Genomic DNA, 24858 nt, shown 5'->3' with positions numbered 1-24858 from the left:
TGGGTGCTGGGAACTAAACTCTGGGAGAGCAGTCAGAGCCACTGAGCTGTCTGTCCATCTCACACAAGACCTTGTCTACAACATGAAAAGCATACAGAATAAAAAGTGTCCCTGTCTATCCGTCCTGTTCCTGTCGATTCTGTGCCCTAAGTTTCTACTGTGCCCATATGGTGGCCCTTTCTGGTCTGTCCCGCAGACAGCTGGTACCCAAGCTGTGTCACCTCAGCACGCATTTCTGTAGACCTCCAGGACACTATCCCTCGAGAGTCAACCGCGGGGCAAGCCGCGTTCCATCCCCATCCTGAGAACTCTGTTTCTGCCACGCGTCTCTGTCCCAAGGGTGAAGATGGAGGACAGGTACTACCCAGTGATCTTCCCAGACGAGCGGAATTTCCGTCCCTTCACTTCCGACTCTCTGGCTGCAATAGAGAAGAGGATCGCCATCCAGAAGGAGAAGAAGTCCTCCAAGGACAAGGCAGCAGCTGAGCCCCAGCCTCGGCCTCAGCTTGACCTAAAGGCCTCCAGGAAGTTGCCAAAGCTTTATGGTGACATTCCCCAGGATCTGATAGCGAAGCCCCTGGAGGATCTGGACCCATTCTACAGAGACCATAAGGTACTTCTGCCAGGACATGGGGGTGTCCCCGCCTGTGCTCACAACTGTATTACTGGCTCTTGGGGTGTGTGGGAGGCAGGCAACACTTCTCCTCTGCTGTCGCCCCGTCTTTGTAGCTCTGAGAACCAACTTGGGATCTTACCTGTTTTCTCTAATGCTTGTGCTGGGGAGGGAGGTGAGGCCGACTCTACAGAAAGGTTCAAAGGTCAAACAGAAAGCAGGCATGTTTGAGATGGAGTATGGCAGGCAGGGAAGGGAGGTCAAGCCACCACTCCAGACTGGCTTCATGACTCCAGACAGACGGCTGCTGCCCAGATCCCCACTTCCTGTCTCTAAAGTGGGAGCAAATGGCTGATCTCCCCACCCCAAGGCAAGGCGTGCTGAGGGGAAGCACTCTACAGAGGGTGGATCGTGTTGACATCAACGATTAATAGCGCTCAGAAGGGATGCCCGTTTCAGCCAGCGTGGCAGCTTAAAAAAACGATTGGACAACAGGCTTTTAGGCTGTTAAGTGAGATTAATGAGAGCCAAACTGATAATTGATACAGAGTAGGCACAGTCAAGGAAGGCTAAGTACATGTTAATCAAGCGAGCACATGTGAATTCTATGCAAACCCCATATGACAATATGGAAGCCTCCATGATTTGTCTGCCGCATGTAATTCTGCCTTTTGATTTTATTGCATTTATTTGTGTGTGTGTGTGTGTGTGTGTGTGTGTGTCCATGTGCCATGGCATACGTGTAGAGGTCAGGGAACAACGTTTTGGGGCTTGGTCCTCTCCTACCGTATTTGTCCTGGGATCAAACTCAGGCTGTCAGGCGTGGCAAGTGTCTTTAACCCGCTAAGCCATCCCACCACCCCGGTATGTAACTCTTCCTTTTCCAAATTAGCTTTTATTTATGTGTACGGGTGTTGTGTCTGTCTGTGTGTGTCTATGTATCATGTGTGTGCAGTGCCCACAGAGGCCAGAAGAGGGGGTGAGATCCCCTGGAGCTGGAGTTACAGGCGGTTGTGAGCCGCCATGTGGGTGCTGGAAATTGAGCTCAGGTCCTCTGGAAGAGCAGCCGGTGTTCTTAGGCACTGAGCCATGTCTCCAGCCTCCTTAGGTATATTTTTTTTGCAAGAAATTCTAGAATGACTGTAGCATGAGGAAGTATGAATTCTGGGCTCTCCTTGGCTCCTTGAAATCCTGGGCTGTGAGATCATCACCCTGAGATGATTCCCTCTTTTTAAAAGGCTCATAAGACCTTTCGGTCCTCATTTATACGCTCCAGCAGAGGACGGAAAGCCTGTCGCATCACATCAGCTGGGAGTCTGGGGGGGGATTTTTAGTGTAGTGACTGTGGTGCCAAGAGCATCTTTTGCTGACACCAAGGGAAACCTGACCTCTCAAAGAGTGGTTGCCTGGGTGGGTGCCCTTTAAGTGGAAACAGCAGAGCCGCTGGACCGAATGTGGATGGGGATGAACCATTCAGAGCAAATGGGGAGCCTCCGTGGAAGGGACAGAGAGATAGAAAAAAAAACACTCATTTCTCCTTTTCATTGTCCCCCAGAATCTCAGGCGCTTCTGGGGCCACGGCTGTCAGAGAAGAGTTGGTTGGGAGAATCCTCTCTCTGCCCTGGAGCTGGGTAGGAAGCCCACAGGTCAGGCAATAGCTTTGTGAGTGGGTGACTCCGCAGGGGGCAGGCTCTGGCTTTAGGGCCATTACTTCTTACTCTGAACTCACCCTTTGAATTGGAAGGCAAGGTGTTCGTTTTGAGCCCGGAGCACCCATGATCTCATGTGGTATGTGCGCTCAACAGTCACGTGAGAGCCCAGTGCCTTAATTATGAGGAACCCAAAATTTATACTGTCAAACAGCGGGGAGCCTAATCTGCAGAGTTATTTAGGCCCCACCCCTCCCTAGGAGGCTCCTGCAGAGGAAGAGGTAGAGATGTCTCAGCGAGCAGGTCGGAGGAGCTGGTCCCTGCCCTTCTAGTCATTAAAGCCCTGGCAAGTGTTGTGAAAGGCACCATTAGCTGAAATATTTAAAGTAGTGAGAGGAAGCATCAGTACAGCCAAAGTGTACAGGAGCAGAGCCGTAGTGTTCCCCCGTCATCAGGGGTGACTGTCCTCCAAGACGAGGCCACTCTCTGCCCTGAAATGGCGTTTACTCAAAGGAAGGCTCAGGACCCTTCTAAGAAGTCTTGGCTCACAGGCTCCTAGCACCAAAGGAACCCCACGGCCCATTTCATGGTGCTGTGTGGGATAAGACAGGCACTCTGGCCGTGCTTTCTCTTGCAGACGATGAGTGTGCCCAGCAACTCACTGGCAGGAGGGAGGTGGCCAGGACGAGCTGGGTATAGAGCCAGAGCTGCAGTAGTCTTCCTGCTTTGGGCCTGGGCATCATGGTCTGTCCCTCTTTTCTGAGAACAGGCTAGACCACAGGTCAAGTGGGATTCCCCCTAACACCAGAGGAGCAATGGGATGGGAGACAGGAGTGGCTCTCGCTCTGTGAGGCGTTTGTGACTGTTGACCTCGGGACAGGTAGGGGAGCTGATCTACCGTTACACAGAAAAGGGGGCTGGGGCAGATGGCAGAAACTAGTGAGTGACAAGCTACTGTCCAGGGCTACTTTGTTCCCAGAGCCCAGGGACACATTAGGAAAAACTGGCACAATGCGTGTGCTGGTTAGTTGTTTGAGAGCTTGATGTGACAAACCGAGATCATCTGGGAAGAGGAAAAGTTAGTCGAGAAAATGTTCCCATCAAATTGGCCTGCGGACAAGTCTGTGAAGCACCCTCTCGATTAATGACTGATGCCGGAGGGCGCGGCTCCCTGAGCAAGGTACCACCCCTGGGTATGTGGTCCTGGGGTGTAGAAGAAAACAAGATGAGTGAGCCATGGGGAACGAGCCCGTAAACAGCGTCCTCCATGGCGTCTGCTTCAGTTCCTGCCTCCAGGTTCCTGCCTGAGTTCCTGCCCTGACTTCCTGTCATGACGGATTGTGACTGGGATGTGTAAGCTAAGTAAACCCTTTACTCCCGAGTTCCTTCTGGTAACGAGCCTTATCCCAGCAACAGAAAGGAAACTAAGATAGTCCACTGGGCTCTTTAGAGGTGGGAACTCAGCGTTTGGCAGGTCTGTCCTGTGTCTGGCATCTGTGGACCTACACAGTAAGGGCCAGCAGAGCCCCAGTCCCTAGCCGAGGCAACACCCCCATGCCGAGGGGCAGTACCCCCTTCTTCCTCGGGTAAGAGCCACAGACAGATTTGCCGTGCTTGTGCTGGGGGGTGAGAGAGTGAGGTCTTTGTATGTTAGTTACTATTCTTGTGGCTGTCATCAGACACCTGACAGGAAGTCACTCAGTTGAGGAAGGGTTCTTTTGACTTCACCCTGTGGGGCTGCAGACTGTGAGGCCAGAGGTCATAGTCACTGGAGCCTGAGGTGGCTGGTCACATCTCATCTACAGTGAGGAGGTGGGGAGCTAAATGCTGCTGTTCCTCAGTTCCTCCTTTTCATTTAGTCAGGACTCCAGGCCATGGGTGGTGTCACCTGCATTTAGGATCCCAGGCCATGGGATGGTGTCACCCATATTTAAAATGGGTTTTCCCGCCTTAATTAACACAGTGTAGAAAATCCTTCACAGAGAGAGGTGCAGAAACCTAGATAATTCCAGATACTGTCAATTCAGTAGTCAGCATCATATATGACACTACATCATGCTTGGTGGCTTTTTTCCCCTGGCAGAGTCTACATTTATTTGTTCAATCAGTCAGTCAGTCAGTCAGTCAATCAATCAATCAATTAATTTTAGTGTGTGTGTGTGTGTGTGCGTGTGTGTGTGTGTGTGTGTGTGTGTGTGTGTATGTGTTGTATGCAAGTGCGTGTCTTAGCACATGTGTCAAGGTCAGGGGACCACTTGCTGGAATCGGTTCTTTCCTGCCATCATCTGGGTGATCAGGATCGAACTCAGGTCTCCAGACTTGGTGGTGAGCGCCTTCTCCTGTTGAGCCTTCTTACCAGTCGCTGGAATATTTTAAAGGTTAGGAACAGATCGGTAATTTCACTAGAACTGCTCATACCTGCTGTGTAACGGCGCGGACTCTAAGTCTCTCTGTATCATAAGACAAATACAAAAATCGTCTTTGAGATTGGGTAGTAACTTAAGATGCCTACCATGTGTGGCTGTTGCAGCTCAGTGCCTACGTGGGCTCCTTCTAGTCCTGTGCCACACAAACGTACTGTGAAGTTCCGTGTCAGGGGTTTGCTTGTCCAGGTATGACCCCACACCCTGCTTCCTGTGGCTTCAGGACTCCGTCCCCAGCATGGACTGTAACGTCACAGCCCGTAGCACACTAATATTGAAGCCAAGGCCATGTAATGGGAACTGTTGGCCTCCAGAGTCACAGGGTAGCTGGCCAATAACTCTACCACCAGAAGTTGTGGATACCTAGTCAGGGTTCAAGATGTGGTTCCCTAGAATTTTCTCCAAATGTGTTCTTGAAGAGTGTCGTTTTGCCAATGTGTTAATTTCTGTGTTGTGATTTCTTCTCAGACATTCATGGTGCTGAACAAGAAGAGGACAATATATCGCTTCAGTGCCAAGCGGGCCTTGTTCATTTTGGGGCCTTTCAATCCCGTCAGAAGCTTAGTGATTCAAATCTCTGTCCATTCATATCCTTTTCCTAGGTCCAGACTGTGAGAAATGTGTGCAAGCCCCATGGGTCTATGTGTGTACTGTTGTCATTATTGTTATTAATCCGAGTCAGGGTCTTGTAGCCCAGGCTGTCCTTGACATTCCTATGTAGCAGGGGATGACCTCAAACTTTTGCTCTTTGACCTCCACCTACCAAATTCTGGGATTATAGGAATGCACCTCCATGCAGGGTTTATTCAGTGCTGGGAGCTGAACACAGGGCTTCTATATGATCCATGAGCCTTGTCCCAGCTCCAGTTTCAGTGGAAGCAAATAGTCCTTGTTCCCAAAGCGCCACTACGGTGGGTCTGACACCGTGTGGGGCGGTGTTTGTGAGCAGCTGTGGCCCAGGAGCCTCAGCTTCGGGAGACAGACCCATAGGCACTCCGAGTGAGTGCAGAAACAGCAGGACAGATGGACACTGCGGAGCTGGGGAGGCATCAAAGCAGCTTCCACGAGCAGAGGCGTCTTAGGGGTGCCCTGCGAGAGATGCACACTGAGCCCTGATGGACCTGTACAGTGCCTGTTATATCCCGGAGACTTTTCCTAGCGTAGACGGTCCTATTTCCAACTTTTCTCTAAAATCAAGCCCCACCCCCACAGGCTGGGGAGACGGCTTAGCTGGTCAAAGCGTTTGCTATGTGAGTGTGAGGACCAGGGTTCAGATCCCCAGCACCCACATCAGTGCTGGGCAGCCATGGCAGCCTGCCTGCAACCCCAGCTCTGGGATCCCCAGAGCAAGCTGTCTGGCTCCACTAGGGAATGGGTGAGTTCTGGGTTCAACTGATAGACCTCGTCTCAGTGTATAAGCGGGAGTGACTGAAGAGGACACCCCAAGTCAACACAGATATGCACCATTGAGCATGTAGCACCCCCGTCCACATCTGAACTGCACACATGCACACGCTTACACACACACACACATGCACACACATAGACACACGCACACACGCATACACGCACGCACATGCATACCACACATTTGTGCACACACAAACAGAAAGCTCTAGCGAGGCTAAGCTTGCATTGCTCCCTGGCAAGGACGGCGTATTGAGAGGCCTCTACCTTTTGTGAGGGACTGTGCTGACTATCCCAGCTCATTCCTCACCCTATAAAGCCCGCGGCGGCTCAGTTCATAGACACATATGCCCTTCTAGACTCTTAAGATGTGGAATTTGTGGCCTCAGATTTAAAGGGCAGAGACGTGGGGGTTAGTAAGCATTCTGTGTGAGCGGCTAGGCCGTTCTAGACTAGTGAGAGAGAAGGCCAGTGTGCACTGGCACCCATAGGCCTACTGCCGAGACTGGCAGGAAGTATTCAGGCTGGTCCCCTGGAAGCAGGGTCTGTGGAGGCGACTCCTGTTTAAGTGATTTAGTAGAGAACTCTCTGGAGAAGGAAGAAAGGATGTAGGCTGGCAAAGAGGAAGGGTTGAGAAGGCTGGGGGTGTACTCAGGGCAGAGCATTGAGCAGGCAGAGCATTGAGCAGGCTGAGGGTGTACTCAGGGAAGACCATTGAGCAGGCTGAGGGTGTACTCAGGGCTTGAGCAGGCTGGGGTGTACTCAGGGAAGACCATTGAGGATGCTGAGGGTGTACTCAGGGCAGAGCATTGAGCAGGCTGAGGGTGTACTCAGGGAAGACCATTGAGCAGGCCGAGGGTGTACTAAGGGCTTGAGCAGGCTGGGGTGTACTCAGGGCTTGAGCAGGCTGGGGTGTACTCAGGGCAGAGCGTTGAGCAGTCTGAGGGTATACTCAGAGCAGAGCGCCTACTTAGCACGCAAGATATTCTGGGATTTCCCCTCGTGCACTGCCAGGGGTTTGGATGGGCATGTGCCAATCAAGGCTGCGGTCCCAGCTAAGTCAGCCTGAGCCTGACTCTGTGGGGGAGTTTCTAGAACACAAGACACCAGCGCCTCATGTAGCCCAGGCTGGCCTTGGGCTGTCTGTGACCCAAGGATGATGTTGAGGTACCGATGCTTCTGTGCTCTCCCTGGCACTGGGATAACAGCTGTGAACCTCTGTGCCTGGTTCATGCAGTGCTTGGGGACTAAGGCCAGGGTGCAAAGTGCATGCTGGGTAAGGACTCTACCAACTGAGCTACCTACACCTCCAACTCAAGGGCAGATTATTATCTTTTTAAAACCTCTATCAGACAGATGTGTGGAAGGGGAGGGTCGTTCCTCAGATGAAGGGGCTACCGTTCAGCAGGGAGCCTCCTCCAGAGGTGGGGATGGGCCTGAATTGTTTGGCGCCAACTCTTGCATGCAAGCGGCTCAGAGACCCTCCCCACAATGGCAGCTCCCCGTCCTGCTCTCAGGATGGTCCAGCAAGGTGTGTGCCTTAATCAGCCCTGGTCACGCTCTTCAGCATGTTCATCATCGGCACGGTGGTCATCAACTGTATGTTCATGGCTAAATTTGGGGACAGGAGTTCAGACACGGAAATTTCCGAGTGAGTACTGTTCCTGAGTCCACATACTCTATAAAGTTTTTCTTCTTTTAAAGTCTAGCCGAGGGGCTGGGAATGCGACTCGGTTGGTAGAGTGCTTGACTCAAGTCCACAGAGCCCTCGGTTTCATCCCCAAGACTACATAAACTGCTGCTTTTGAACAAGAGCCCGGTTCAGATCCCAGCACCCACATGAGACAGATCACAACTGCTTGTAGCTCCAGCTCTAGGGGGATCTGGCGCCCTCTTCTGGCCTTTGAGTGCGCCTCCATTCACGTGCGCATGCTCACACATACACATGCACACATAAATAAAAAATAAATCTTTAAAAATACTTCTTTGCATGGGGCTTGACAGCACATATCTGTAGTGCCAGAACTTAGAAGGCAGAGGCAGAAAGACCAGTCTTGGTCACATATGAGATTATGTGAAAAATTTTAAAAATGATCTTTACACGGGGCATGGCTGGTTGAGCTTTCTTAGTCTTGTTTGTGTTTTTTAATCTCTTACTTTCAACTCTAATTCTTCTGCATTTGGAATATTTATTTTATTTTTATTTAAGTGTTTTATGTGTATGTGTGTTTTGTCTGTGTACCACATGGAGCTCAGAAGAGGGCATCGGGTCCCTCTTACAGGCAGCCGTCAGCCTCCATGTGGGTTCTGGGACCCGAACTCTGCTCCTCTGGAAGAGCAGACGGTGCTCTTAACGTCTGAGCATCTCTCCAGCCCCTTTGACCCTCCTGTTTGTACCCCATCCCACCGGTACTGGGACTACAGGCACACACCAGCAAGCCTGGTTTATGTGGTGCCGGGGTGGGCGTCGACCCCAGGGCTTTGCACACTCCAGGCGAACACGCTGCCTGCTGCGCCCCGTCCCCAGAGTGGTTCCTCCCTTTTCCCATCCCTTCTTTTTACGAACGATTTGTCTTGTAGATACATCTTCACTGGGATTTATATCTTAGAAGCCGTGATTAAAATACTGGCAAGAGGCTTCATCCTGGATGAGTTTTCCTTCCTCCGAGACCCGTGGAACTGGCTGGACTTCATTGTCATTGGAACGGCGTAAGCGTGTTGAAAGGGCTTTGGGAGACTCTCGGGGTGGGAAAGAAGCCTCTTTGCTTCCTCTGGGGGCGCTGTGTAGATTCACAGGATTGGCTGAGGTGACCAAGGTTGCCTGGGTCCCTCAGTGTGGCACTAATTGATTCTGCACAACACCAGGAAGCCACTGGCCAGAGGCCTCCGGGCACACACCCATCCCTCGTGTTTTCACTCACCCGCTGACCAACTGTGGCCTCTTGAAGTACAGGATTGTAAAAAACAAAACAACAGAAAAGCGTGGCCCCTGCCATGGCGAAGCTCACAGTTCGGGGGGGGAACGAGAGGGCTAGTGATGGTTACATTATGGTTGGCAGGTCACCAGGATAGGGCTGCACACGCGTGGGTGTCAGAGCATGGAGGGAGAGCCGAGGACTCTCTGGCAAGGATCTTTGACAACTGTGAGATCACCAAGACTTTTTCAGGAAGTTTTCTAGTTTGGGCTTCTACGTTTAATTTTGAGTTAATTGTTGCATATGGCGTGAGGTGATTTCCTACCTGGGGCTTTTGTTACAGTCCATGGTCCTGTGTGTGTGTGTGTGTGTGTGTGTGTGTGTGTGTGTGTGTGTGTGTGTGTGTTTAGGGCACAATGGCAAGAGTCTGGATTGGTAAACTGGGGTAATCACAAAAGGTCTTAGAAGCTAAGCCGAGGTTTTCATTCAGTCTTCATGCTGAGGGTAAGAAGCAGGAATATGTGGAGGGTTTTAAGCAAGAGAATGAGTTTTTTGTTTGTTTTTGTGTTTGAGACATGTTTCTGTATGCATACACATGTGTGTGCATGCATGTAGAAGCCAGAGATTGATGTCAGGAACCATCCACATGCTCTTCTGCCTTATTCATTCAGTCAAGGTCTCTCAATCAAACCCAGAGCTCACCGATGTGGCTAGTTTAAGGCTGCGATCACAGGTGGGCTACCATGCCCACTGTCCTAGGGTTTCTGTTTCTGTGAAGAGACACCATGATCATGGCAACTCTTACAAAGGAAAACATTTAATTGAGGTGGTGGCTTACAGTTCAGAGGTTCAGTCCATTATCACCATGGCGGCATGCAGGCTGACATGGCCCTGGAGAGGTGGCTGAGTGTTCTACACCCAGATCTGAAGGTAGCGGGAAGAGACTGAGACACACCTGCTCCATCAAGGCCACACCTGCTCCATCAAGGCTGTGCCTCCTAACAGTGCCACTCCCTGTGTGCCTATGGGGGCCATTTTCTTTCAAACCACCACGCCCACCTGACTGAGATCCAAACTCTGCTCCTCACCGAGTCACCTCCCCAGACCTCTCACCCCACTCAACTTTTCGTGCTACAGAGGTCAGAGGACAACTCTGGGCGTCCGTTGAGGCGGGGCCTCTCTTATTACTGCTGCGCGCTCCAGGCTAGCCTGTCTGAGAGCTTCTCCACGATCCTCCTGTCTGCCTCTCATATGGCCATGGGAATGCTGGGATTACAGATGTGCAACGCCGCATCTGGCTCTTTATGTGGGTCCTGGACATATTGAGTTCAGGTTGCCAAGTTCACACGTCCATTCCCTTTATCCCCTGAGCCACATCCCCAACCCCCTGTAGTCCAATTTGAATCAGTTGTGGATGATTCAAGGTGAGTGTTGAAATTGTTTCTGGGGAATAAACACTGTTCTGATACTCAAATGATGGAGTCAATAAAATAAAAAATCAAGCCAGTGTGACAGTAACACACCAGCTGTCACATAGCACCAGGCAGTGTGGCTATCATTTGCCTATATTTTCCCTGGTTCCATCACAGAAGTCATTAGAGGCAGCTGCCATTCATCTCAGAGTTTATGTTTGAAGATCACCATCTATGTGCTCCCGGCGTTACTTGGTGATTAAGAACTTGGGTTCCAGGGCAGGGGAGATGGCTCAGTCGGTAAGGAGCCCGCTGTGCAAGTATAAGGCTCCCGAGACCGATTCCAAGGCCCCCACATAAAAGCGGCTGGTTGTGGCAGCATGTGTCTGTAAACCCGCTCTGTGAGACAGACAGGATGATCCCTGGGGCTTGCCCATCAGCTAGTCCAGCCCAACCGGTAAGTCCTGGGCTCAGTGAGAGACCCTGTCTCAACAATTAAGGCGGACAGAGGTTGAAGAAGACACCTGCCACCCATCTCTGGCCTTCCCGGAGTGTGTGGCATAGCAGTGTCACCCAGCAAGCTGGGCTCCCCCTGTCTTTTGTCTCCTAGGGTCGCGACTTGTTTTCCAGGCACCAAAGTCAATCTCTCGGCCCTCCGTTCCTTCCGAGTGTTCAGAGCTCTGAAAGCGATTTCCGTTGTCTCAGGTAAGCCACTTCCGGGGCTGACTCTTAGCTGAAACGTTCTCTGACACTGAGACGTTTCCGGATGGGGGGCTGGAGAGATGGGTGCACACTTGGGAGCTCCTGCTGCTTTTCTACTGGGTGTGTTCACAGCCACCCATGTGGTTTTGCCGTTGTACACGGGTGTGCAGACTTCTCTGCTGCACGCCGACTTCGGGTGATCATACGCCTCGCAGTGGTGCAGCAAGGTCACATGGTGCTTCTCCGTCTGGGCTTTGAGGGTCCTCCATGTTGATTTTCACAGTGTCGGCATTAAATTCACATTCCCACCGGCGATGTACAAGGATCTCTTCTCCCTCCACACGTGTTCTCATCAGCCCCCTCTTCGTTCCTTCTCCTCCTTCTTTCTCCCTCTCTTCCTTCTCCCTTCCCGTTTCTTCTTTTCAGCCATCCTGTCTCTCCTCCAGATTTACTTCTCTTCACCCCAGCTGAGCCGGGTGGTGGGGCGGCGCATGCCTTTAATCCCAGCACTCGTCATATGCTGAAAAGGTGTAGATATCCCCTTTCTGATGCTGACAGCCTGTCTCTTACCACACAGCCTCCCAGACCGTCGTTAATCCCCTCCTTGACCCTTGCCTACGTCTGGCCAGGGACTGAGGGGGTGTTTCTCCCCAAATGTCTCACCCCCCCTCAGGTCTGAAGGTCATTGTCGGGGCTCTGCTGCGCTCGGTGAAGAAGCTGGTGGACGTGATGGTCCTCACTCTCTTTTGCCTTAGCATCTTTGCCCTGGTTGGTCAGCAGCTCTTCATGGGAATTCTGAACCAGAAATGTATTAAAGCCAACTGTGGCCCTAACTCTACGTCCAACAGTGAGTTCCCCGCTCCTAACCCTTTGGTTTGTGCATGGTTGACTCCCACCTGCTCCCTGTTCGTACGGTCTGACTGCTCTGCCTTTAGGAGCAAAGGGAGACTATCCACCCCGAGATTCACACACACACACACACACACACACACACACACACACACACACACACACACACACGTTTAGTAGAGAATTCCCTCATTCTCTGAGTTTCTCGGGGCAGGAGAGGGGGAAGAGAAATCTCAAAGCCAGGTCTACAAGAGCTGCGACTGCTCCCTCTAACATTAGATCTCAGCCCACCGACTCAGCATGGTTTTCAGAGTGAGCTGAGAACGCCTGGGTTTGGCCAAAGGGAACAAGACCCCTCCCCACTTCAAGTATCGTTATTATTATTGTTATTATTATTGCAATGTCAATGCTTTTTCGGTGCCCACCTTCTCTGCCCTGAGGTCAGTCCCACTCTGCTTTGACGACCCTGCACTTCATGTAGCTGCGTTCTCTTCCTGCTGGTCGAGGCCGAGTCTTGTCTGGCTTTTCCGTAGGGCTGGCCTCTGGCCCGTTGAGGGTGATGCATGTTACGTGTGGTCGTGTGGTGATGGCGATGGCCCATCCTCCCTCCTTCCTCCTGTCCTCTCGTCCTCTTCACTTTCTAAGGCTCCATTGCCCTCTCAACGCCACGTTGATCACTTCAGGGGATTAAAATTAGCTGCTTGCAAAGTAGTCTGACAAACTTGCTATTCTTTTTCTTTCATGTCGGTCTTTCTTTCTTTTTTAACCTGGACCCATGACTTCCTTCTCTTAGAGGATTGCTTTGTAAAGGAGAAAAATAGTGACGACTTCGTCATGTGTGGCACCTGGCTCGGCAGCAGGTAAGAGGTCTAGGCCGTGTTCCTCCTGAGTCGACCACCCCAGGGTCTTTTGGAGTTTGTGCAAATGGTCTTCATGTAATGATTAGTGCAGTAGGGGGAGTTCCCAGGGATGAGCTACATAGGCAGGGCTGTTTACTTATTTTACTTTTTGTTTGTTTGTTTTGTTTTCTTGAGACAGGGTTTCCCTGTGTAGCTTTGGAGCCTGTCCTGGAACTCTGTAGACTAGCCTGGTTTTGATCTCACAGAGATCCTCCTGCCTCTGCCTCCTGAGTGCTGGGAGTAAAGACGTGAGCCACCAATGGCCGGCTATTTTATTTTGATTTATTATTTTTTGTTTTATGTGCATTGGTGTTTTGCCTGCATATGTGTCTGTGTGAGGGAGCCAGATCCCCTGGCGTTGGAGTTACAGACTGCTGTGAGCTGCCGTGTGAGTGTTGGGAATTGAACCTGGGTCCTCTGGAAGAACAACCAGTGCTCTTAACTGCTCTCCAGTCCCGGGTTATTTATTTATTTACTTTAGTTTTAAATCATTTAAACATTTTAAAATTAATTTCTATGTGTGTGCATGTTTTCCATGCATGTATGTCTGTGTACCGTGTGTGCACGAAGTGTCTGCAGAGGCCAGAAGAGGGGTTCCGATTCCCTGGGACTGAAGTTACAGGCGACTGTGTGCTGGCACGAAGGTGCTGGGAATGGAAGCAGCCCGTGCTCTTAACTCCTCCTCTCCAGGGTCCTAACTTTTGCTTTTAGCAACAAAGTCTCATTATATACCACTCAAACTTAGGATCCTCCTGCCTCAGCCTCCCAAATAGCCAGGACTACAGGCACATGCTGCCATGCCTGGCTTACATGATCTTAGACTTGGGTTATTCAAATAAAAATTATTTCTCCAACCTCCAAAGCAATACAGAGAAACCCTGTCTCGAAAAAAAAATCTCTCTGGGAAGTGGTAGTCCATGCCTTTAACTCCCGCACTCGAGAGGCAGAGGCAGGGAGATCTTTGAGTTCCAGTCTAGCCTGGTCTACAGAGTGAGTTCCAGGACAGCCAGGGCTGCACAGAGAAACCCTGACTTGAAAAACAAAACAAAACCCCTAAAACAACAACAAATTATTTGCAAGTGTTGATAGCAGATTTTCCCCCTAGTTATGTGGAATTGGTAGCTCACAAGAAATATATAGAAAATTCAATGATACTTCAAATTTATGGAATGGATCTGCAAGTATTTCAAAGGTAACTGAAAAGTTAAATAAGTGGTAGCTATAAGACACAAAAAGAACTACCTCCTGTTTGTTCATGGAATAAACTGTATTTATTCATAAGAAAGCAGGTGATGTCCATCCTCTCGAAAGGTTGAGGCATGCTCCCGTGGGCTTATTGTAAAAGATATGTGTGGATGAATTAACAAATAAATAAGTGTGTGTTTCTCTCTTCATGGGAAACTGGAAGCTTCTGAAGCTGATTGTTAACTGGCACCCATGGTTAAGTGGGACCAAAGGACAAGGACAGAGGGACTCAATGACCCTTATGTGTACTTTTTTTTAAGCTACAAGATTTTTATTTTAAATTTTGTAAATTATGATTTTCCCAAAGTTCATTCCTTTTCTGTTCTTTCCTCCAATTTCATTTTTGTTCTTCAGTTTATTCTTTAATCCTTTGCCAGTTTCGTACGTGTATATAATGAATTTTAGTGATTTTTCCCCCATTGCCCTCCTTACCCTTAATCCTTCTCCTGCTGAAACCTGTCTTCTTCTTTCCAATGTGTCCTCCTACATTTGTGACGTGTGTGTACACTCCGTGTGTGCGCACTCTGTGTGTGTGTGTGTGTGTGTGTGTGTGTGTTTGTGTGTGTGTGTGTGTCCGTCCCACCCAGCTGACTTAGGGTTGCTTACGCAAACACAGGTGGGAGATAATTTACTGCAGCACTGACAGTTTACCAGTGGTTACACCACTGAAGAAAGGGATTTATTCTGCAGCCACCACTGACTGTCAAAGTCCCTCATGGAGAGGGTGGGGCCTCCTGAGCTCCTCCTGTTTCCATTGATGGAGGTTGACAGGTCCCATCCTGTGCGGGGACCCACAGTTCCCATGACATGGGCTTTTGTCTTGCTATTGTGCCTTGCGTCTGCGTTTAATCTTTCAATGAAAACCTGGCTAACATGGTTTCCTTATCAATCCGTCGGAAGGGTCAATGAGAGACCTCAAGGGGGCATCAGGGAAACTCAGCAGGCAGGGGAGGGGTGAGGGGGGCCATCCTTTCTCTACATTTCTTTGAGAGAGCCCAAGGCTCTCTGAAGCAGGAAAGCTGGGCTGGGGGAAATATAATCTGTTCTCAATTCCTTTGTTTCCAACATCTAGACCCTGTCCCGACAATTCTACATGCAGTAGAACCTCGTTCAACCCAGACTATAACTATACGAACTTTGACAACTTTGGCTGGTCTTTCCTTGCCATGTTCCGGGTTATGACTCAGGACTCCTGGGAGAAGCTTTACCGACAGGTTCCTGTTTATTCTCTTTTTCTCCCTGTCGCCATCCTGACCCCTTCCCTGGGTCACCAACTCATTTACCATTTATTTAACACCTGCTCTCCAGCTCTTACTCTGTCGTCTGTTGCTTATCTATCATGACAGCATAGCTGAATTCTGTTTCAGAAATTGTGTTATAAACTCCAAGACAAGCTGGGCAGTGGTGGCGCACGCCCTTAATCCCAGCACTTGGGAGACAGAGGCAGGCGGATCTCTGTGAGTTTGAGGCCAGCCCAGTCTACAAAGCTACACAGAGAAACCCTGTCTTGAAAAATCAACAAACAAACAAACAAACAAACAAACAAAAACCCCAAACCAAAAAACCCCTCCAAGACAGTGGAACAGGGTGTTTGAAAGAAGAGTACAAACAGATCTCTTTCTACTCCCTGCCTATGTTAACACCACGGGGAGAGTTATGGACAGCAAAGTCAGGGAGCTTGGCCCCTCTGTGACTGTCTGGCAGGACCCCTGCCAGAGAGGACATGGGAGTCACTGTGGACTGGGAGGCTGGGAAGGGTGTCCAGCCTTTGGCTTCTCTGAGTCACAGTGGAGGGAGAGGAATTGTCACGGGTCACACTTTGTCATCCACAAATTTCTCTCTTAAGAACCGTGCAGCTGGGGCTGGAGAGATGGCTCACCAGCGAGGGGCACTGGCTGCTCTCCAGTTCAGCTGCTGGCAGCCATGTCATACGACACACGGCTGCTCATCACTCCAGATCTAGGGGACCTGATGCCCCTTTCTGCACACACACACACATACACACACACACACCCTCATAGACACACATAAAGAAAAAAACAAGTCTGAAGAAAACCCATGAGACTGAGTTATATAAAATATTGTAAAACAGCTCGTATTTTAATAAGCTTGCCATTTTGTGCTAGGCTGCACTCAGAGCTGTCCAGGGCCACTGGATATCTGAGGCTGTATTATTGTGTGGGACTACGGGAGATCTAACAGACACTCTGGCCCTCACAGATCCTCCGGACCTCTGGAATCTACTTTGTCTTCTTCTTCGTGGTGGTCATCTTCCTGGGCTCTTTCTACCTGCTCAACCTAACCCTGGCCGTCGTCACCATGGCGTATGAAGAGCAGAACAGGAACGTAGCCGCAGAGACCGAGGCCAAGGAAAAGATGTTTCAGGAAGCCCAGCAGCTCTTAAGGGAGGAGAAAGAGGTGGGGATTAGACAGGGGAGCCCATGGCAGGGGCCAGAGGGGACCCGTGATGGAGGCTGCAGCCTGCCTCTTGCGGGGAGGTCAGCCTTTTGGTTTCCCGTGTTTTACTGAGAATCTGAGCCCTTCGTAGCCTGGCTCTGCTGCTATTATTCTCAAACCGGTCTGGGCACAGGATTCTTTTTTGTTGTTGTTGCCATTTTAAAAAATTTGTTGAGTTACACATTTTTTTCTCTACTTCCCTTCCCTTCTCCCCTCTCCCCTACCCAACATGTTCCCAATTCACTCAGGAGATCTTGTCTTTTTCCCCTTCCTAGGTGGATCCATGTATGTCTCTCTTAGGTTCTCTTTGTTACCTAGGTTCTCTGTGGTTGTGAACATAGGATTCTTGAGAATGTGATTTCAATGCTTTTTGTAGTCTGGAAGCCTGTACCATCTAGAATATACACTAAATTACTGGCTATAGAATGTAACTTATTTATGTGCAAATTCAGGCTCTATTGCGAACTAGCTTATGTGAATCTGAAAGTATTTTTCTTCAGAACTTTGCCTGGTGGAGGGTTGGGGCTCTACCACAGAGACAGGCTTGCTCTTCCCTTTCTGGAATCCCATCACAACTTGCAGGCCACCCCAAGAAGTCTCCCTGGCTTCTTTCACTCTCTATCCAACTCCAAGTATTTCAGGGTAGGAGCTGTGTGTTTACACTGTGTGTTATCTTCTGCATAACACAGATTTGCCAGATAGAAGCCCATGGTAAGTCCTTAGTGTACGTAGGCACAAGTATATATTGTCCCTAGCACAGCCTAGGGTTAGTCATTGGGAAATGTATAAGAGTTAACCCTGCCTTTGACAACTGTGAGGCCTGTACAAAACCAAGCCACTCCCTGGATGAACAACAGCCCGGCTAACACATTCAAACGAGGCAAAGAGCAATCTGAAGGGTTCAGTCTGATGGGAGAGAGGAGAATAGCTCGCCGAGGCTGAGGTCATCTGCATGTCCACAGGGAGAAATAATCTGTTCATTAATTGCTTCTGTTGTTTTCCAAAGGCTCTGGTTGCGATGGGAATCGACAGAAGTTCGCTTAATTCCCTTCAAGCATCGTCCTTTTCTCCAAAGAAGAGGAAGTTTTTCGGTAGTACGACAAGAAAGTCCTTCTTTATGAGAAAGTCTAAGAAGGACCGGGCCTCAGCCTCAGATTCAGAAGACGATTCCTCTAAAAACGTAAGCCTTCTCCCCATGGCTTCATTGTGCGCGCAGGGCCCTGGACCTGCCGACGGTCCAACAAAGGAATTCCGCTCATCGTTTCTCTATTGGAGTGCACTTGCCCACACCCTCGTTCCTCTGTGCTGTGATCCCAGTACACGCTTATAAATATGTATGTGAGCAGTTACACTGTGTTAGAGAGTGATGCTCTTTGTCACTGTGACAAAATTCCCGATGGAGAAAACTCAGGGACAAGAGATCTATTCTGGGCCACAGCTTTGGGGCATTCAGTCCGACCTGGCGGGAAGGCGGGAAGGCGGGAAGGCATGGCTTCAAGGGCAGCTCTCCTCGGACTGTGTTAGCAGGAGGACTAGGCAGCGTGGTGACTGGTCACACTGTAGCAAATGACCAAGAAGCAGAGAGCTAGACTGGAACAAGAGGTGTGACCTTCAAAGCCCTCAGTGACCGATGTCACTTAGCTAGGCACCATGCTCCAGAGGGCCCTAACCTTCCAAAAACAGGACCACCATCTGGGGACAAAGTTACAGAGAGAAGCTGAGATTGCCCAGGAAGGTGGAGAGAGAGGGAGGGGTCGAGGCAGGGGAGTGAGCTGGCGAGAGGAAGTGGGAATGGAGTAGGTTCAGGGTGACCACTCCTGGCGCTGCTGCACTGGAGTGAGCCAGCAGGAGCAGCAGGGGCTGCAGAGCATCCAAGGGGGGAGCAGGAGAACACAGGGCTGATGTAAAGAACCGTGTCCGGCCTGCGGGTGGCAGGGAGGATGGTCGCTGCAGCCAGAGTCTCTCCACAGCATCTAAAAGGTCGTTTCCAGATGTGTTGGGAGTGAATGGAGCTGTTGGAGGGTGAGAGCCACTGGGAGCCATCGTATGGAACATTCTGTTTGGGTCTGGGGGGAGCTCAGTGAGCAAACATTTAAAAGACAGCGTAAAATGTGGGTGTGGAGATAATATGGGGGAGTTATTGAAGGAGCACCTAGAGTGGGAGGGACCCAGAAACCCACACACAGGAGGAGGCTTGTGGCTGAATTTCTGTCTGGTCCTTGTGCCGCATCTCAAACCAGTTAGGATGTTTTCTTGGTGCAGAAAGCAGTGTTGTTCACGGAGGAATGAAGGCAGGGTTTATATGAGTTTGCCGGACCCAAGATAAATGATGAATAGGTGCTTTATTGGGGAAGAGCCTACACAGATAAGAGTAAATAGCCTCCATGGTCTTCCTGCTCCAGAGGATGCAGTCTCTGCCCTTCCGACGCTCTCTCCCCATCCAAGAGAGCACACCCTCAGCTCCTCTACCTTAAAGGGGTCACATCCGCACTCAAAACCGCGCCCAAAGGGTGTGGCCACTACCACAGTTTCACTGGAAAGGCAAGATGCCACTACAGAGGAGGGCACAGCTCCCATCCTTAGCAGCAGCCAGATCTAGCCTGGCAAGGCCCACAGCAGCCAGTGTCCTGCTGGTCCTGAAGGATAAGGCTTGTGAGTCAGAGGTTAGCTGATGCAAAGAGGGCTTCAGTCCAGCCGCTTACTTCTAGTCCTGAAAACAATACCCGGAATGACACAGAGAGGGACCGGTTGGATGCCCGTGTCCCGTTAGACCCCTCTCAGAGATCACCCGAACTGCTCCAGGCGGGTTGGGGGCACTGACCTCTTCTTAGCTGCTTTGCACTGACGAAGTGGGGGGGGTATAGAAGGGACAGACATCAGTCAGGGTGCCTCAGAGGAGGGTTCAATCAGGGGCCATGATAAAACGTAGCAGAAGGCACAGATCTAGGATACATGTCAGGAGGTGGCAACTGTACACTTTGGAGGGAAGTTTAGGAAACAAGGTTAATGAGGAAAAATTTCGCATTAAAATTATCATGAGTTTTGTTAAGTAAGGTTAAATTCAATTTTATGACTGGCTGGACTTACAGAGGAGACAGACCATTAACTTTTATGTTTTAATTATCTTGGACAATAAGTTAGCAGCTTTTGTAAGATTAGAATTTTATCCCTGTTAAGGTTTTGAGTATTAAAAATTACAATTTTGACTTGAAGATCTTTTAGCATCACAACAAATTTTAAGCCATAGACACAGCTCATGGAGAGATTGGGAACTTTGTTTTCCTGACCCTTTATAGTGTTCTTTTATATGACTCAGTTTCCCCAAATTAACAAGGTTAGCAAAGATATAAGTGGTTAGGCATACATATTTAAGTCATTTTTTTGTTAGCACGAAAAGACCATTGTAACCTTAGGGAATTATAAACCTTAATCATCAAACACATGTTACTCTTAAGTCTTATTTTCTGTAAACCTTGTATAACTTATTCAGACCATCTATGACTTGGTTTTGGCTTTTGTGGTCTTGTCTTCATCTAGTATTTCTTTATTCTTAGGCCAAAATCATCATTAAAAAATCTATCCTTAGGTTGGTGGTGGTGGTGCACACCTTTAATCCCAGCAGTCTGGAGGCAGAGGCAGGCAGATCTCTGTGAGTTCGAGGCCAGCCTGGTCTACAGAGTAAGTTCGAGGCCAGCCTGGTCTATAGAGCGAGTTCCAGGGCTGTAAAGAATAACATCCTGTCTCAAAAAACAAACAAACAAAACTACCCATACTTAAAATATTTACCCATACCTTTAAACTAAAAACACATCCTTGTAATTTATATCCACTTGAGCATTTTTCTCTAACTTAGTGTTTTCCCTTTTTTTCCTAAAGAAGAGTTGAATTTATATACATGGCATACTGTAGCAAATTAAGATTTACAGTGAAGTAAATAAAGCATGTGACAGTTTTCCAATATTATCTGTGCTCAAAAGACATTTGAATCTGAGACCTACACATCCATAACCAGTCTGTGTGTCTGAAGATGTAGGCAGGCAACCTGAGAAGCTTAACAAGTATTGATTTCTCTTATGAAGGTATCAAGTTGCCAGTAACCTAAGTACTTGCAACCTAGAGGCAATCTAACTGAAAACTGTGAAAAAACAAGCAAAAGCATCCAGGCTTGGTGGCACAGACAAAAAGGCAGGTCACAGATGTAAGACGAAGGAGTCCCGTGGACAGAAGGACTTGGTATCTCAGTCATGGGAACAGGTTCAGAGGCCCTGCAGAAATGGTTGCTGTTCAGGCTCTGGTGGTACCGAGATTGGGGTGGCTGGGATGGGAAGGGTTAAGATGAGCTGGGGTCATATGGATGGGAGGAGGGGCCTTGGACTTTGATCACATTGTCTAAATCGGTCTAGATGTTAAGATGGAAAGTTCTGAATTTAGGCTGGCAGTGGACTTTGTCCAGTGTGTATTGAGGACCAAGAGCTGAACAAGGTCCTCCGTCTCCCAAATGGGACCTTTAAGATTAGCGGCCGGACAGGCTAAGGGCGTGTCCTTTGGCACAGACAATTGGGAAAGGGCAGCGTGGCTCTTGGCTCCCTCTGACGCCAAGCCAGAGGCCTTAGAGTATAGGTAGCTTACTGCGCAGATGTCCCTGGCAGAGAGGAGCAGGGTGTGCTATGCCAGAGGGAGGAGTCCAGTGAAGAACACTGTGAGGCCGACGCCACCTAGGGCAGTGGGGGGCTAAACCCCATGATGTGCTCTAGGCTGTTAGAGCACATCTGTCTGTCCGTCTGTATCTGTCTTGTTTTATTTCGGTATCTCTATGTACATGCATATTTTGGTCCATCATTGGTTACAGTTGCTGGGGACTGGGGATCACAATTGTGTTGTGATTTTGACTTGCTGTGAAATGGGCAGAGGGGTTTGGGGCTACAAGAAGAAGGGCTAGAGGTGAGGCCCTAGGACGTATGTACAGGGCGACCAACAGAGTCTGTTTGGGAACCCTCCCAGAAGTGGCGGGAGCTGAGGAGGAGCAGCGAACTGGGAGCGAATCAGGAAAGATTCCCCGGAATTCACCAGGCGAAAGGAAGAGCAGGCATTGCCTGTGGAGAAGGGAAGGTGTGCCACGGCCTGGAAGCAAAGGGCACATGTGTGCGTGCGTGCACATGTGCGTGCGCGTGAACCCGAGCATATGTATGCCTGTGTGTATGTGTGTGCACATGTGTGTGTTACACATGTGCATGTGTGTGCACTCGAGCGAGCATATGTATGCCTGTGCATGGGTGCACATGTATGTTACACATGTGCATGCATGTGCACTCAAGCATATGTATGCCTGCGCATGTGTGCACATGTGTGTGTGTACAAATGTGCGTGCATGTGCACTCGACTGTATGTATGCCTGTGCATTCATATGTGTGCATTTATGTGTGTATACATGTGTGTGTGTCTAGGGGACAATGGAGAGAGTCTGGATTGGTAAACTGGGGTAATCACAAAAGGTCTTAGAAGCTAAGCTGAGGGGGTTCATTCAGTCTTCATGCTGAGTGTAAGAAGCAGGAATCTGTGAAGGGTTTTAAGCAAGAGAATGAGATGTGTGTTTTTTGTTTTTGTTTGGTTTTGAGACAGGGTCTCACAATGTAGCTCTGGCTGTCCTGGAACTCACTTTGTACACCAGGCTGACCTCAAACTCACAGATTCCCCTTGCCTCTGCCTCCAAAGTGCTGGGATTAAAGGCAATCACCAGTGCACCCAGGGAGAAGTTCTTTTTTTTTTTTTTTAATTTGAGATGAGGTCTCAATAAGTAGCCTTGGATGTCCTGGAGCTTGCTGTGTAGACCAGGCTGGTCTCAAATTTACAGAGATCCATTTACCTCTGTCTGCTGAGTCCTGGGGTTAAAGGTTAAAGGCATGCACCACCAGGCCCAGCTGGACGTGGATGTTTTTGAAATCCTGGATGTAGGCTGATACAAAACTAACTGTGATTTTGCATTACTGAAACTTACTGCATGCTATTGGAATATAATCTGAACAAGCAAAGATTTGCTATATATCATTTTAATACTCATTTCCTGCTTTGTGTTTTCTTGCTAATGATTTATTATCTTATAACAGTGACTTTCAACCTTCTTAATGCTGAGACCCTAAATACAGTTCTTCATGTTGTGTGACCCTCCAGCCATAAAATTGTTTTCGTTGACCCTTCATAACTGTGATTTTACTACTGTTATCAGTCGTAACATAATTATCTGTATTTTCCAATGGTCCAAGGGTCATTCAATCCCAAAGGGGTTGCCACCCACAGGCTCAGAATCCCTGCCCTATTCTTTGGAAACAAAGTGAGACAAAATGAAAACTTGAGTGGTTTTTCTTACTTGATTTCAAAACCGGGTCACAAGGCAGCAGAGACGACTCATGACATCAGTGGCTGACCCAGCAACTCCTAGCCAATGTAGTGTGGTGGCTTCCCAGCAAGCCTTGCGAAGGAGACAAGAGACTTGAAGATGAAGGGCATAGTGGCCAGCTGCTGGAGTTGACAGTGGCTGATTGACAGCAACCATCGAAGCCCATTCTCTTCCAACTTGAGGGGAAGTTGTCAATGGGCTCAACATGGACCATTCAAAGCCATTGGGCATTTGAGGCACAAATTGGAGAGCTGGGGAAACTCAACAGTGGTTGCCTCATGAGCTGACTGAAAAACCTGAAAAGCACATTTTGGACTCTCAATGTTACACACAGCAACAGACCACGCCTCTACTGGATTGTGACGTTTGAGGACCAGCAGATCTCATTCAACAACCGGTGATGACCCGTTATGACAGATCACTTTCAACAGCCAAGCCTGCTCCAGACAAAGGTCCCGGGCACTCTTTGGTGATCTGCCACCCGTCTGGCGTGCTGACGTGCACTCAGTAGAAAAGACACACCCCAAACTGCAGCTCATGTAGCGGCCGACAAGGGGCCAGTCCTTTCCCACAACAATGCCTGAACACACACCACACAGCCAGCCCTCAAAGTTTCTCTCATCTGCCACCTTCGCCCGATCTCACCAACCTTCCATCTCGTCTTAAGCATCCGGACAACCTTTTTGCAGGGAGCATGCTTCCAAAACCAGCAGGATACAGAGAAGCTCTCTGAGAGTCCATGGAACTCCAACTCGGGGATTTGTATGCTATTTGGATAAACAAACTTAGCTCTTGTTGGCAAAAACATGTTGATTGTAATGGCTGCTATTTTGATTAATGAAGGCGTGTTTGAGCCTAGTTATAATGATTTAAAGCTCACGGTCTGAAGCTGAGATTTCTTTTTCAACAAACTAAACACATTGAAGAGAGGGGATTGGAGGAGACTAGAGGAAACCAATTAAGACGTTGCCACAGTAACCCCAAACAAGAGATGGCAGCAGCTTCAGCTTGTATGAGGGCTAGAACAGTATGTAACGTTTCCTGGGGAGAATAAAACATCTCCTCACTTGTGTAGGGCATCAGCGACAGACCCAAGAAAGAATTCCACCCAAGCCTGGTGAGCCAATGATTTTATTGGGGTTTCTTATAGGCACACTGGGGAACTGAAAGACAATTGTATCACTGAAAAGCCCCCTCAGGATGCTCTCTCAGCCTGGACTCTTAGGGGAGTGCCTGGACACTACCCTGAGAGAAATGACAGACTCTAGATATCCCTTATGTAGAAGGAATTGGCAATAGGGTGGGAGGCTGGGGGGGATGGGGAGTGCGGGAGGAGGGGAGGGAGAGGGAACTGGGATTGACATGTAAAACAAGCTATTTAAAATTAAAATAAAAAGTGATAATAAAAAAAGAAAAGCCCCCTCAGTGTGGACGATAACTCACAAAAGTTCTATTTCCAGAAGTCTATGTACAATTGTGTCCAGCTTAGCCAGACTCTACTCTCTCCAGCAACTGACTACAGCTTTTACAATCTCATGGAAGCAGGCCAGGTCAGAAAGATGGCTTCTAAGCCCCACGACACAAATTTAACTCTCCAGACCCCTATGGTGGGGTAGAAGGAGAGAACCAATCCCCTGGAGCTGCCCTCTGCCCTCTGCCCTCTGCCCTCTGCTCTTGAGCTGTGACACATGTGCTTGCAAAACAAATAAAATGTTTTTAAAACCTTGCGACTTGGCCTTGTGGATCTTTGAATTTTCCAAATCTCTTGAACCCTGGGGGCTTCCTTAGCTGCCCGAGTATGAGGAGCCTCCCTCCTTCTTCTGGGAGGGAGGGTTTGAATTCGTAGGAGATAGTTAAAAAAAAATAAGAGAGCTGAGCAAGCTGACCCGCAGA

The 24858-nt window shown here is 49.2% G+C and overlaps 1 protein-coding gene and 1 long non-coding RNA gene across 2 annotated transcripts in view; both read left to right on the top strand.

Moving 5' to 3' along the window:
• Scn11a (sodium voltage-gated channel alpha subunit 11) overlaps positions 1-24858 on the top strand; it is a 66527-nt gene that overhangs the window by 5756 nt on the left and 35913 nt on the right. Inside the window, exons 2-11 of the mRNA XM_040740135.1 lie at positions 340-613; positions 5154-5272; positions 7651-7743; positions 8673-8801; positions 11030-11124; positions 11795-11968; positions 12764-12830; positions 15187-15328; positions 16335-16532; positions 17578-17751. Of these exons, the coding sequence (XP_040596069.1) occupies positions 347-613; positions 5154-5272; positions 7651-7743; positions 8673-8801; positions 11030-11124; positions 11795-11968; positions 12764-12830; positions 15187-15328; positions 16335-16532; positions 17578-17751 (1458 nt within the window). The 5' untranslated portion in view covers positions 340-346. The remainder of the gene's footprint in view (positions 1-339; positions 614-5153; positions 5273-7650; positions 7744-8672; positions 8802-11029; positions 11125-11794; positions 11969-12763; positions 12831-15186; positions 15329-16334; positions 16533-17577; positions 17752-24858) is intronic.
• LOC121137574 lies at positions 22797-24692 on the top strand. Its single transcript, XR_005874866.1, has 2 exons — positions 22797-24082; positions 24426-24692. It is a non-coding gene; the product is annotated as an uncharacterized LOC121137574 (long non-coding RNA).

This window comes from Mesocricetus auratus, unplaced genomic scaffold, assembly GCF_017639785.1.
Source record: "Mesocricetus auratus isolate SY011 unplaced genomic scaffold, BCM_Maur_2.0 Super-Scaffold_100691, whole genome shotgun sequence".
NCBI lineage: Eukaryota > Metazoa > Chordata > Mammalia > Rodentia > Cricetidae > Mesocricetus > Mesocricetus auratus.
This window is presented reverse-complemented; position numbering and strand designations above follow the sequence as displayed.